This window comes from Oncorhynchus mykiss, chromosome 1 (assembly GCF_057628025.1).
Source record: "Oncorhynchus mykiss isolate SJ-2025 chromosome 1, ASM5762802v1, whole genome shotgun sequence".
NCBI classification, from domain to species: domain Eukaryota; kingdom Metazoa; phylum Chordata; class Actinopteri; order Salmoniformes; family Salmonidae; genus Oncorhynchus; species Oncorhynchus mykiss.
In genome coordinates, this window is record NC_143022.1 from 50176274 (window position 1) to 50191839 (window position 15566).

A 15566-nucleotide genomic window follows, 5' to 3' on the forward strand; every position below is an offset into this window, starting at 1 on the left:
TGCCACAACTTTGAAAGTATGCTTGGGATCATTGTCCATTTGCAAGACCCATTTGCGACTAAGCTTTAACTTCCTGACTGACGTCTTGAGATGTTGCTTCAATATATTCACATAATTTTCTTGCCTCATGATGCCATCTATTTTGTGAAGTGCACCAGTCCCTCCTGTAGCAAAGCACCCCAACAACATGATGCTGCCACCCCCGTGCTTCAAGGTTGGAATGGTGTTTTTCGGCTTGCAAGCCTCCCCCTTTTCCTCCCAACATAACGATGGTCATTATGGCCAAACAGTTTTATTTTTGTTTCACCAGACCAGAGGACATTTCTCCAAAAAGTGCGATCTTTGTCCCCATGTGCAGTTGCAAACCGTAGTCTGGCTTTTTTTATGGCGGTTTTGGAGCAGTGGCTTCTTCCTTGCTGAGCGGCCTTTCAGGTTATGTCGATATAGGCCTGGTTTAACTGTGGATATAGATACTTTTGTACCTGTTTCTTCCAGCATCTTCACAAGGTCCTTTGCTGTTGTTCTGGAATTGATTTGCACTTTTCACCAAAGTACATTCATCTCTAGGAGACAGAACGCGTTTTTATTTCCTGAGCGGTATGAGTGCTGCGTGGTCCCATGGCGTTTGTACTTGCGTACTATTGTTTGTACAGATGAATGTGGTACCTTCAGGCATTTGGAAATTGCTCCCAAGGATGAACCAGACTTGTGGAGGTCAACAATTTTTCTTCTGAGGTCTTGGCTGATTTATTTTTATTTTCCAATGATGATGTCAAGCAAAGAGGCACTGAGTTTGAAAGTAGGCCTTGAAATACCTCCAATTGACTCAAATGATGTCAATTAGAAGCTTCTAAAGCCATGACATCGTTTTCTGGAATTTTCCAAGCTGTTTAAAGGCACATTCAACTTAGTTTATGTAAACTTTTGACCCATTGGAATTGTGATATAGTGAAATATAAGTGAAATAATCTGTCAACAATTGTTACTTGTGTTACTTGTGTCATGCACAAAGTAGATGACCTAACCGACTTGCCAAAACTATAGTTTGTTAACAAGAAATTTGTGGAGTGGTTGAAAAACAAGTTTTAATGACTCCAACCTAAGTGTATGTAAACTTCCGTATTCAACTGTATGAACAATAGCCTAAATGTAGGAACATTTTGCAGGGGGGGCAATGATATTCATGATCTTTCCCCCACGCATTTCCATGTCATTTCCATTGACCTCTTTACCGCATCTATTACGAGTGTACCCATGAGTTTACCAGTCCAATTCTATTTCTACGTGTGCTGCTTCTGCATTGTGGGGGTGTTGCCTCGGGCCAGTGGTTCTCAAACCTCTCCTCGTGGACCCCCCCAGACGTTTCACAATTGTTTGTTGTTGCTCTGAACTAGCTCACCTGATTCAACTAGTCAAGGGCTTGGTGATTTTAGTTGACAAGTTGAATCAGGTGTGCCGGCTCTGTAATAGATCAAATGCATGGAACGGCTGGGGGTCCCCGAGGAGAGGTTTGAACCACTGGCCGAGAACCGGAGACTAATTTGCTTGTTTCAGCAAGGCGCAACAACGTTTCTTCACGCTGTTAATGTTACCGCAGAAACGGACTCAACCGCAAATAATGCCCGTGGCCGTCCTGTCTTAGGTCAGCTGTTGGTTCCTAAAGACAATATTGTATCTTCTTGTCGGTCTTCGTCCATAACCATTGGTTACGCAGTTATATAGTTATTGGGCCCAGCCCTACAAGCTAAAAAAATAGATTCTAATCTTATTTGACACATGCGCCGAATACAACAGGTGTAGACTTTACAGTGCAATGCTTTGCTTACGAGCCCTAACCAAGAATGCAGGGTTAAAAAGTAAAACATTTAAAAGTGAGAAAAATGTGCTAGATAAAAATAGTAACACAATATAGCAATAACCAAGCTATATACAAGGAGTACTGGGACCGAGTCAATGTGCAGGGGTACGAGGTAATTGAGATATGTACATCTAGGTAGTGGTAAAAGTGACTCGGCAATCAGAATAGATAATATACAGAATAGCAGCACTCTGTGTTTGGCGTCAATATGCGTGTGTGTTGTAGTATGTGTGAGTGTGCATAGAGCCTGTGCAAGAGCCTGTGCAAGTTAAAAAGGGGGGGTCAATGCATATAGTCAGAGTAGCAATTTGATTAACTCTTCAGCAGTCTTATGGCTTGGGGGTAAAAGCTGTTCAGTAGCCTTTTGGTCCCAGACTTGGCTCTCCGGTACCGCTTGCCGTGCGGTACCAGAGAGAAAAGTCTCTGACTTGGGTGGCTTGAGTCTTTGACAATTTTCTGCCTTCTTCTGACACCGCCTGGTATAGAGGATTTGGATGGCCGGGAGCTCTGCCCCAGTGAGGTCCTGTGCCGTACGGTTTTTTTTCAGGGGGAAGAGGGGTTGTCGTGCCCTCTTCACAACTGTCTTTGTTGTATTTGGACCATTTTATAGGTCCTTAGTAATGCGGACACCGAGGAACTTGAAGCTCTTCCTCTCATGACAAGGTATCCACCTCCCCTGTCTCTCTCTCTCTCTCTCCCTCTCCCCCTCTGTCTCTCCTTCTAACCCGTGTTTCTCTCAAATATAGAGTCGCGCCAGGCAGGAGGACCCAGAGCAAGCTCGGTTGAAGGCGAAAGCTAAAGAGGTTAGTGCTTCATTTTTGTTTCCATCCACATACCAACACATCAAAGCAGTTGACACTCAGTATCATTATCGATGTACAATATCCCAAAATACACACATTTTATATATATATAGTCCATTGTCAGACAGCTACAGACTGGCATCCAAAAACCTTCCACCAAAATACAAACATTTTCTATATAATCCATATAGACCCCCCCACCCCAACCATGCCCATATTTGAGGCTAGCTCTCCCCATATTATAGCTCTGCCTTGGGGCACACTCTGTTTGGACAGTGTTTCGCCACATCGACCCAGAGGGGGCTCTGTGCCTTGGGGCATCATCCATAAAAATCAGGAAAGGGGAGCCCAAGTCAGGACATGTTGCTGTAGTACCGTAGAAGTCACCTAATCAGTCTTTTGTTTAGCTTGATCATTTTTGTTAGTGATGGGCTTGAACAAAGGCATGTAAAGCCAAGTTGCTCCCCAGGAGGAGGGTTGGCCACACCTGGTTTGATGTTTGGTATTTTATTAGGATCCCAATTAGCTGTTGCAAAAGCAGCAGCTACTCTTCCTGGGGTCCACACGAAACATGAAACACAATACAGAACATCATTAGACAAGAACAGCTCAAAGACAGAACTACCTACATTATTTTTAAAGGCACACACAGCCTACATATCAATGCATACACACAAACTATCTAGGTCAAATAGGGGAGAGGCGTTGTGTTGCTTTATCTGTTTATTTGAGCAATATGAGATGGAAGGAAGTTCCATGCAGTTAGGGGTCTATATAAGACTGTACGCTTTCTTGAATTTGTTCTGGATTTGGGGACTGTGAAAAGACTGCTGGTGGCATGTCTGGTGGGATAAGTGTGTGTGTGTCAGAGCTGTGTGTAAGTAGACTATGCAAACAATTTGGGATTTTCAACACATTAGTGTTCCTTATAAAAAAAGAAGTGACGCCGTCAGTCTCTCCTCAATTCTTTGCCAAAAGAGACCAGCAATGCATAGTATTTATATCAGCCCTCTGATTACAATTAAGAGCAAAACGTGCCGCTCTGTTCTGGGCCAGCTGCAGCTTAACTAGGTCTTTCCTTGCCACACTGGACCACACGACTGGACAATAATCAAGAGTAGACAAAACTAGAGCCTGCAGAACTTGCTTCTTGTAGTGGTGTCAAAAAAGCAGAGCATCTCTTTATTACGGCCAGACCTCTCCCCATCTTTACAACCATTGCATCTATATGTTTTGACCATGACAGTTTACAATCTAAAGTAACAGAAAGTAATTTAGTCTCCTCAACTTGTTCAACAGCCACACCATTCATTACCAGATTCAACTGAGGGCTAGAGCTTAGGGAATGATTTGTACCAAATACTATGTTCTTAATTTTAGAGATGTTCAGGACCAGTTTATTACTGGCCACCCATTCCAAAACAGACTGTAACTCTTTGTTAAGGGTTTCAGTGACTTCATTAGCTGTGGTTGCTGATGCGTATATGGTTGAATCATCAGCATACATGGACACACATGCTTTTTTTATGCCAGTGGCAGGTTATTGGTAAAAATAGAAAAGAGGGCCTAGAGAGCTGCCCTGCGGTACACAACACTTTACATGTTTCCCCATCTCTCTCAACCATACAGTTTTTCAATTCTGCATCAATCCATGGAGCCTTAACAGTTCTAACAGTCAGTTTTTTAATAACTTCTTAGGGCTGCAATCCCATTAACGGGATCGATATGACAACAGCCAGTGAAAGTGCAGGGCGCCAAATTCAAAACAATAGAAATCTCATAATTAAAATTCCTCAAACATACATGTATCTTATACCGTTTTAAAGGTGATCTTGTTGTTAATCCCACCACAGTGTCCAATTTCAAATAGGCTTTACAGCAAAAGCACCACAAACTATTGTTAGGTCACCACCAACTCACAAAGATTCAGCCATTTTTCCAGCCAAAGAGAGGAGTCACAAAAAGCACAAATAGAGAAAATGAAACACTAGCCTTTGATGATCTTCATCAGATGACACTCATAGGACTTAATGTTACACAATACATGTATGTTTTGTTTGATAATATCCATTATTTATGTCCAAGTAGCTACTTTTGTTAGCGCGTTTAGTACACAAATCCAAACGCTTGTGCAGGTCCAGCCAAACGTCGGACGAAAACGTATTATATTATAACTTATATTAATTATTATATTAAGTTATATTACAGGTTGAAGAAACTTGTCAAACTAAGTATAGAATCAATCTTTAGGATGTTGTTATCATAAATCTTCAATAACGTTCCAACCGGAGAATTCCTATGTCTGTAGAAAAGCCATGGAACGCAGGTCGCTATCATGTGAAATGCGCGTGACCAGGACCTGGCTCTCTGCCAGACCACTGACTCAAACAGCTCCCATCCGGCTCCACTTCACAGTAGAAGCCTCATTCAAGTTTCTAAAGACGGTTGACATCTAGTGGAAGCCTTAGGAAGTGCAACATAACCAATATCAATATATTCAATAGGGGCTTGGTTGAAAATTGACCAACCTCAGATTTCCCACTTCCTGTTTGGATTTCTTCTCAGGTTTTTGCCTGCCATATGAGTTATGTTATACTCACAGACATCATTCAAACAATTTTAGAAACTTCTATCCAATACTAATAATAATATGCATATATTAGCAACTGTGACTGAGGAGCAGGCCGTTTACTCTGGGCACCTTTCATCCAAGCTACTCAATACTGCCCCTGCAGCCATAAGAAGTTTAACAGGTGCTTGTTTATTAAGAATTGGAAGAAGCAATTTCATGAAGTGCAGCGTCTGGATGCTCCTTATTAATCACATCAGACCAACAAATATTTTTTAGGAGTCACAGCAAAATCTATTGTACACCTTTTTAGGCCCAGCTGTTGGAACTTTGGCTTTCCTGGATATAGCCACTACTGTATATTGTTATCACTGCATCCAATGGGTACGAATACAGCTTTAGAACAAAGTCTACAGTATTAGTAAAAATGTGATCAATACATGTGGATGGTCTTGTTCCTGTAGTGTTTGTAAACACTCTGGTAGGTTGATTAATAACCTGAACCAGATAACAGGCACTGGTTACAGTGAGAAGCTTCCTTTTGAGCAGACCGCTTGATGAAAACCGGTTCAAGTCCCCAAGAAAATAGACCTCTCTGTTTACATCACGTATGCTATCAAGCATTTCACACACATTATTTAGATTCTGACTGTTAGCACTTGGTGGCCTATAGCAACACCCCAAAAGAAAAGGCTTTAGATGTGCCAAGTGAATCTGCAACCACAACACTTCAATAACACTTGACATGTATTTTCTAAGCATTACAGGGATATGGCTCTGAATATATATATATATATATATACAGCAACACCTCCCCATAAGCATTTCTGTCTCTTCTATAGATGTTATATCCTTGTATTGCTACTGCTGTATCATCAAATGAATTATCTATGTCAAGAATAGAAAACTGGTTTTCATTCTCTCCTAATCAGGGACTGACTCAGACCTGAGACACCAGGTGGACTCTGTCAAATCAATCTGTGACATACAGTTGAAGTTGGAAGTTTACATACACTTAGGTTGGAGTCATTAAAACTCGTTTTTCAACCACTCCACACATTTCTTGTTAAAAACTATAGTTTTGGCAAGTCGGTTAGGACATCTACTTTGTGCATGACACAAGTCATTTTTCCAACAATTGTTGACAGAGATTATTTCAGTTATAATTCACTATCACAATTCCAGTGGGTCAAAAGTTTACATATACTAAGTTGACTGTGCCTTTAAACAGCTTGGAAAATAACAGAAAATGTCATCATGGCTTTAGAAGCTTCTGATAGGCTAATTGACATTTGAGTCAATTGGAGGTGTACCTGTGGATGTATTTCAAGGCCTACCTTCAAACTTAGTGCCTCTTTTCTTGACATCATGGGAAAATCAAAAGAAATCAGCCAGGACCTCAGAAAAAAAATAATAGACCTCCACAAGTCTGGTTCATCCTTGGGAGCAATTTCCAAACTCCTGAAGGTACCACGTTCATCTGTACAAACAATAGTATGCATGTATAAACACCATGGGACCACGCAGCCATCATACCGCTCAGGAAGGATACGCGTTCTGTCTCCTAGAGATGAACGTACTTTGGTGCGAAAAGTGCAAATCAGCAACAGCAAAAGACCTTGTGAAGATGCTGGAGGAAACGGGTAGAAAAGTATCTATATCCACAGTTAAACAGTCCTATATCGACATGACCTGAAAGGCCGCTCAGCAAGGAAGAAGCCACTACTCCAAAACCGCCATAAAAAAGCCAGACTACGGTTTGCAACTGCACATGGGGACAAAGATTGTACTTTTTGGAGAAATGTTCTCTGGTCTGATTAAACAAAAATAGAAGTGTTTGGCCATAATGACCATTGTTATGTTTGGAGGAAAAAGGGGAATGCTTGCAAGCTGAAGAACACCATCCCAACCGTGAAGCACGGGGTGGCAGCATCATGTTGTGGGGGTGCTTTGCTGCAGGAGGGACTGGTGCACTTCACAAAATAGATGGTATCATGAGGCAGGAAAATTATGTGAATATATTGAAGCAACATCTCAAGACATCAGTCAGGAAGTTAAAGCTTGGTCGCAAATGGGTCTTCCAAATGGACAATGACCCCAAGCATACTTCCAAAGTTGTGGCAAAATGGCTTAACAACAACAAAGTCAAAGTATTGGAGTGGCCATCACAAAGCCCTGACCTCAATCCTATAGAAAATTTGTGGGCAGAACTGAAAAAGCGTGTGCGAGCAAGGAGGCCTACAAACATGACTTAGTTACACCAGCTCTGTCAGGAGGAATGGGCCAAAATTCACTCAACTCATTGTGGGAAGCTTGTGGAAGGCTACCCAAAATTTTGACCCAAGTTAAACAATTTAAAGGCAATGCTACCAAAAACTAATTGAGTGTATGTAAACTTCTGACCTACTGGGAATGTGATGAAAGAAATACAAATAAAGCTGAAATAAATAATTCTCTCTACTATTCTGACATTTCACATTCTTAAAATAAAGTGGTGAGCCTAACTGACCTAAGATAGGGAATTTCTTACTAGGATTAAATGTCAGGAAAAGTGAAAAACTGAGTTTAAATGTATTTGGCTAAGGTGTATGTAAACTTCCGACTTCAACTGTAAATAAATCATTACTACTACAAGGTAGAAAATAAAACCAGCACTACTTGGGCCCTCCAGTCCTCTGGCCTATGGGATCAAGACTAGTTTCTAGGATGTGCAGAGAGGCGTAACCTGGTTCTGCCTCTACCAATTTAATTTCTCAGACAGACAGGGACCTGACCAGAGGCAATGTTGGCTTACAGTGCACCACTCTCTGCCTTGTGCCCTCATAATATCTGAAGATACAATGCCCCCGTCACACACACACGCGCTCGCCTGCTTCTGGCCGCTGTTCCATCTTAACCTCCAGGGTCAGGTCTCAGCTCACTGTACCACATCACCAGTCTGTGTGTGTGCAGCACTTCCCTTTCAATTAGCATTAGTAACGTTGACATTAATGAGGACGTCAACGTTGCCTTGAATTATATCTTCTGTCGATTCCAGGCTCCCCCTTTGGAGCAGGCGCCTGTTTTAGTTTGTAGCACTAGCCTGCTGCAGAAGGATTTGTTTTCATGGCAGATGATAATAGCTCAATAATATGAAATGGTTGTAGTCAATGAATAGGCCCATTAGAGGCGTTTGTCCCGTATGATTTTCTCGGTGCCGTTTCATAAAGCTACTGTTCTTCTTCACTCTGTATCACATCTCTCTGTTGTAGATGACAACTGTCTCCATTCCAGCTATTATGCCACCACGGATAGATCCTTTTCAGGATGTAAATCAGACAGGAGAGGTGTAAATGTCTGTGGCTCTCTCTTTTCCCCTCTTAGATGCAGCAGGCGGAGCAGGCCCAGATCCGGCAGCGTGAAGCCAACCTCACTGCCCTGGCTGCCATCGGTCCCCGCAAGAAACGCAAGATGGACTCGCCAGGGAGCTCCACATCGGGCACAGAGGTAAGGGTCCCTAAAATGTGGCAGTATGAAGGTGCTTATATTCTAAGTTTGATATCCTAATTTTCCAATGACTTTCACCCTCTGACTCTTCATCACATTATTGGGGGGGGGGATGTGAACTCGCTTTTGAAGTAATGCCAAAAAAAGAAAGTGGACTTCTTTGCTCACAGTCATACATACACCTGTGTCATCAATGCACATCCCCCAGCACTCTCCCTATCCAGCAGAGAGCAGAGTGAATGTGACCAGAGTTGAGTGAAGAGGGTCAGCGTGGGCCTCTAGGCTTGTTGTGGGTGTCTGCACCACTCTACCCCCTCCAAGCCCCCTCTCCTCTCACCCCCTGAGAGGAGCCATAGATTTCAGCTCTGCAGAAATGAGCCTGGGGGGGGGACACACACAGCCTGGGGTGGCTGCAGTATGGGTGCCTCGGTCACACCCATCACCCCCTCCCACATCCAGCCCTGAGTTCTCCCCAAAGCGATTCCAGACAAAGGGCTCTGTGCGGGGTGAGAGAGAGAGAGAGCCCGGGATTAGGAGAGGGAGGGAATGCAAACTTTAGAGTGAACATTTTAGGGAGGGGAAGGTGTAATAATGAACTTTGCCATGGTGAAGTCATCTGAACGGCTAGCAAGTTTGTTGGTCAGTTGGTAGGTTAGCCAGTTGGTGAGCTAGCCAGGTCGGTCCAACAATACTGGGTGCCTTTTGAGAAGTGTAACTCTGTAAAAACAAATGTCCTAAAGAGCACATGTTCAACTTTATAAAAAACATGTTTTCCTATCTCAAGAGATTAAAAAATACTATAGTAAGTGCCTATTAAGTGGCAAATAAAGTAACAGGGTTGACTGTAACAGGGTTGACTGTCATTTTATTCAGACATAACTCCCCTTGTGGCAGGGTGAATGGAAGCTTGTTGTGTGCAACAGGGAGTGAATGCAAGCTCCCCAAAAAAATGAAATTGTTCAAGTGTCTAGCCTGTCTATGCGTATCAAGGTTGACTTGTAATGCTCAAGCCGCTCAGTTTTCCACCACAAAACACTAATGGCCAAAAAGAACCAGTTCACCTGCTGTTACACTATGATTTGACCATTACATGTCCAATTTCTTCTTTTGGGAAAACAAAAGATTTAAATTAGCAAGTTTCACCATATTAAAATGCAAGTTCAGTTCACATAACAGGGTTGACCTTAAAATGAGGGACAGATGTAAATAAATAATCAACTTCATAAATGACTGTCAAAGCAACACAATAACTAGGGCTTTACAATGATGGCGAAAACACAGAGGGACATGTCAAAATGGCACTTTAGCAGTTAATTATTCATGTTACATTTTTAAAAATTGAATTCTCCATGTGGTCTATATTAAAGGACACTTCTCTTAATATAACAGGTTTTTCAATATTCAATATTCAATATTCAATTGAATTCAATATTGAATTGAATTCAATATTGGTGCACATTATTCTACTTAAAATATCAAAGGGACGCAAAAGGCACTCATTTTGTGGAACGACCCAGCTAGTCCCTCATCAGCTACTTTGCTTGCTAGTTTGTAAAATGGATATATGTGGCTGCCCTAAAATGTTGTAAAGAAATTATAGAAAATATTACTGATTTTAAAATGTGGAGTAGGAAAAAAATACTAATGTTTGATTCAATTTTAAGGCAGCAACATGTGCAAGGGGTGTGTACACTCACTAGCCACTGTATAGGACTTCAGGCAGTTAGATATACAGGTAACTGCCAAAAATAAAGGAAACGCCAACACAAAGTGTCTTAATAGGGCGTTGGACCACCACGAGCCACCAGAACAGCTTCAATGTGCCTTGGCACAGATTATACAAGTGTCTGGAACTCTATTGGAGGGATGCAACACCATTCATCCACAATAAATTCCCATAATTTGGTGTTTTGTTGATGGTGATGGAAAACGCTGTTTCAGGCACCGCTCCAGAATCTCCCATAAGTGTTTTAATTAGGTTGAGATCTGGTGACTGACACACACACACACACACAAACCCTTTTAAACATCCCATGCTCCTTTTAAGACCTCTCCTTCAAAGTCACTGAGATTTGTTTTAGCCATGGTAGCCAAAATAATGGGCAACTGGGGATTTCTATACATGGCCCTAAGCATGATGGGATGTTAATTGCTTAATTAACTAAAGGAACCACACCGGTGTGGAAGCACCTGCTTTCAATATACTTTGTCTCTCATTTACACAAGTGTTTACTTTATTTTGAAAGTCACCTGTATGTTAGTTGGGTAATTAGCAAGTAAACAAGGTAGTCCCCTATGGGATGTTTATTTTCTACCGTAGGTAATGAGTAGTAATGCACAAAAGTTTCCTGGCTCCTCTGTTAGCATTTCCTCATACACTGTAATTCAGGCCCCTTGACTTTTTCCACATTTAAAAAAAAGTGAAAACAAATGTATTAAAAATTAAAAATAAACTGATTTATACACCATTTATACATAAGTATTCAGACCCTTTGCTATGAGACTCAATTGAGGTGCACCCTGTTTCCATTGATCATACTTGAGATGTTTCGACAACTGGATTGGAGTCCACCTGTGGTAAATTCAATTGATTGGACATGATTTGGAAAGGCACACACCTGTCTATATAAGGTCCCACAGTTGACAGTGCATATCAGAGCAAAAACCAAGCCATGAGGTCGAAGGAATTAGCGCTATGGACTAATTAGAAATTAGTCCATAGCGCTTCGAGATAGGATTGTGTTGAGGCACAGATCTGGGGAGTGCCGAAAAATGTCTGCAGCATTGAAGTTCCCCAAGAACACCGTGGCCTCCATCATTCTTAAATGGAAGAAGTTTGGAACCACCAAGACTCTTCCTAGAGCTGGCCGTCCGGCCAAACTGAGCATTTGGGGGAGGACTTTTGTCATAGAGGTGACCAAGAACACGAGGGTCACTCTGACAGAGTTCCTCTGTGCAGATGAGAGAACCTTCCAGAAGGACAACGACCTAAAGCACACAGCCAAAACAACGCAGGAGTCACTTCGGGACAAGTCTCTGAATGTCCTGAAAATACCTGTGCAGGGACGCTCCCCATCCAGCCTGACAGAGCTTGAGAGGGTCTGCAGAGATGAATGGTAGAAACTCCCTAAATACAGGTGTGCCAAGCTTGTAGTGTCATACCCAAGAAGACTTGAGGCTGTAATCGCTGCCAAGTGCTTCAACAAAGTACTGAGTAAAGGGTCTAAATACTTGTAAATGTGATTTATTTTTAATTTTTAATAAATGTGCTAAAAAAATAAAAAAAATCTGTTTTTGCTTTGTCATTGTGTGTAGATTGATTCGGGGGAAAAACGATTTAATTCATTTTAGAATAAGGTTGTAACGTAACAAATTGTGGTCAAGGGGTCAGAATACTTTCCGAACGCACGGTACATACCCAAACGTTCTGAGGTGTTCGTGGCAGGCGGATGTGTCTGTCTCACCCTGACCACTCCTGCAGATGGGTGTTAAGGGGCCTGTTGGGGCGTCAACCTCAGGACAGATTAGTAACAAAGCAGGAAGCTTGGAGACGAGATTTCACGCCGGGATTCAATCCGATCGCCCCTTTTCAACTATGCACCTTGAAGGCAATTCCTGTATTCACAAAGATTTGCATTTGTCAGCTGTCAGATTTTTTTTATTGAGATTTTCAGGAGCTCAATCAGAAATATTTGTCATCCTGTTATAAGGCGGATCTGATCGGAATGAATTTGGCCTTTAAGTCAGAGAACTAAATAACATTTGTAATGCGTTCTTCTCAATAGAGAAAAGTTATTTATCCACGGCCAACTTCCATCATACCTAATGTGAACAAGTTTCCTGTGTGATCAGACCGGTCAGAGTTATATCAAAAGAGGATCTTGGACTGATTTGAGTCGGAACGGTGATCTCGTGCAACCCATCACGCTTGATTGGAGTGTCTCCACTGGGTGTGTGATGTTGGGCATTCATTGTGCCAGTATGGAGTACACACCCATGTGTGTGTGTGTGTGTGGCGCGTGTGTGCAGGAGGTTACCACACCTGCAGGCTGTTAAGCTGTATAATGCTCTGATTGTGTTCCTGTATGAACCTGGAGCCTTATTCCAATCCTCCAGTGTCAGCTCCCTCCTCAGGCTCTCTGCACATAGAAGTAGAATATGGTACTAAACTCATTTTACATAATAGGAATCACCATTGTTTCACAAAATGGCCATTTCATGAAAGACATTTTCTAGTTCCCAAATGTTTTTCCCCTTGAGCCCCGATAATGAAATGTACCCATTGTCAACACCAGGCCCCAGTTAAGGAACCGCTGACTGGCTTGTAGCCTATCCGTTCCAGGATACATTACAGGGCTATTCAGTTGGGCACAATGTCACGGAGTTCACTAAGACATGTACAATTTTGTCACCCCATCAAACAAGCCTCAGGATATTTCAGTAGTGTGCACCACGCAGCATCAACTCAACCCACACTGTGTGATATCACATTGGTAATTGCGGCTCTTTTGAGTTTATTGGAGTTGTCCCAAAATGGAGAGCATGGCATTTAGTGTGCACGGTAAGGGTGGGACCACTTCCCTCCAGCTGTACACACACCTTGTATGAAACTTAGGTGACACGCACAAGCCTGGGCTGTCAAAGGTTAATAGTGAGTGGGACAGGATAGGTGACAGTGAATTTATATTTCTCTGGTTAGACCACATCGCTTGTTCCCCCTGCCTGCATTACTATTGCTTGAGCCTCGATGTTGGCACACAGGCTGGATATCGCCAACACATATTTTAAGTAAATCGAAACGACCCTAAATCACTTACTAGCCGATCTAACTTTTGTAATGCCGTCCCTTTTTCTCCTCAGGTTGCTTTGGGTTCAGGGGCTGGCTCTTCCACAGCCGCCTCCTCCCGCCAACAGCTCCGTCAGCGGATCACGCGAGTCAATCTCAGGGACTTTATCTTCTGCCTGGAGCAGGAGAGGGTCACATCCCGGTCCTTACTGCTCTATAAGGCTCTCCTGAAGTAGTGGAGTCCCCCAGGGTTCTGGACTTGACCCAATACAAATTTGTGACAAGTTTCCCCTTAACCCCAACTCATATATACATACACACACACACACACACACACACGCATGCACACGTTCCCATACCACACTATCCTTTATCCCCCTAATCTGATACTAAGCAACCCCACGCCACCCCAACGTTGCCCCCTGATCATACAGCCCCTTTGGACAGGTACACTGCTGGCTCTACTCTTTCACTTGGCCACATCATTGTTCTCACATCAAGTCTAGTCTCATTCACTAGCTGTGTGCTTTACAATGCTGAGAGCCTCGAAGCTGGCAGGCGGGCACACACTCATTTTTTACAATGACTCCTGCTATGTACCTGACGAGGTGCCTTTTGAGTCTGTCCCAATCCGTTGCGTAATTCTCAAACAAAACCTACAGTTGTAAGATTTGTGTCAGGATCCTTGCTATTTTAGCCCAATGGCTACTCACTAAGGATGTTACATCACACCACAGATAGTTTTGACTGGATTTTCAAGAGGATTGTTTGGTCACCCTGGTTAGGATCTGTGCTCTCCAGATCAAAACCCACAAACACTTGTGTTATCTACGTTTTTCCAAACATTGAAAAGGAACCATTTCGAATTGAAAGATAATGTTTGCATTTTATGTACCATACAAGTACGGCGTTAAAAACTACAGGTTTTAATTCACCACACCATATAGTGAATGTTAGAGAAATCTATTGTCAGATAAATGTACAGAGTACTGTGATGCCTCATTTTAAAACAACAAATACATACAGTACTTACTAGTTCCAGACCTGGGTCAAATACTTTCAAATGATTGAGCTGTGCTCGATTTAGTTTGTCTGGTTCAGTAGAACCAATGGAATAGTCCCATTAAATGCAAACGCCAAGCTAAATCAAGCGCACCTCAATTTGACCCAGGTCTGGCTGGTATACATGGTGGTTTAGGGTTCATATTACGATATTACTGCGCAGCATGCCTGATAGGTATTATGGCAGAATAGTGAAACATAAGATTATTATATTTTTTTTTGTGTGTGTAAAGAGCCAACTCGGTTTATATATGGTTCATACGAAGACCCGTCTCTCCTATTGTAGACCGTGAATCTAGATAAATTACCAGTAGCCATTTTAAGATATTATTATTCAGACTCAAGCTCAGCACAGAACAGGGAGCTGGCTCTCTTATACACTCACTCAGGCTAATGAAATAAAGACGTCAACAAACAATGTTGTCATATTGAGCACCATTCCTATCATTTTCTTCTCAAGACCTTAAAATTCCATCCAGGATTTTTTTTTTCTTTTTTCTCCCCCGCCTGGAAAGTCAGTCTCTTGCAGCACCGCGCAAACAAGATCTATAGTGTGCTTTGCTATGTTAATGCTGATCAACATCAAAATGATCTGTCGTGGCGATCAAGCAAGTATTTTTCTAATGCTAATTGTATACAACTGCTCATTTTTGGGGGGGGGCGAAAGTGCTTTTTTTCCCCCAGTTTGACTTTGGAATGACTGAAGGTTTTTAATGCTTTAAATGTATTTTTTTACTGTAACAGGCATTTGTTTATATAGTGCATCGTTCTAATTGATCAATGAGATACAGCTGTGGTGTTAAGAGTCTGGGTCTTAGCACCTAGCTACAGTACCATCTGTTGAAGGACACATTTTTGTGACTATTTATATTTCCTACTATCTGTGTATTCAAACCTGACGCATTTCAGGCGATGCAATTTTACTATTGTTTGTACCTTTGCAAAAAAAATGAATAAAGAAAGTGACAAAGTACAAATATCCGGATTTCTTTGATGGTACAG

The 15566-nt window shown here is 42.1% G+C and overlaps 1 protein-coding gene across 4 annotated transcripts in view; it reads left to right on the plus strand.

The window, feature by feature from the left end:
* Nucleotides 1-15541, plus strand: part of LOC110524253 (transcription initiation factor TFIID subunit 4) — a 31961-nt gene extending 16420 nt beyond the window's left edge. For all 4 annotated transcript variants that reach the window (XM_090233309.1, XM_036979133.2, XM_090233316.1 and 1 more), the window contains 3 exons: nucleotides 2605-2661; nucleotides 8594-8716; nucleotides 13577-15541. In XM_090233309.1, coding sequence (XP_090089435.1) covers nucleotides 2605-2661; nucleotides 8594-8716; nucleotides 13577-13738 — 342 coding nt within the window. In that variant the 3' untranslated portion in view covers nucleotides 13739-15541. The remainder of the gene's footprint in view (nucleotides 1-2604; nucleotides 2662-8593; nucleotides 8717-13576) is intronic.
* The last annotated feature ends 25 nt before the right edge of the window (nucleotides 15542-15566 follow it).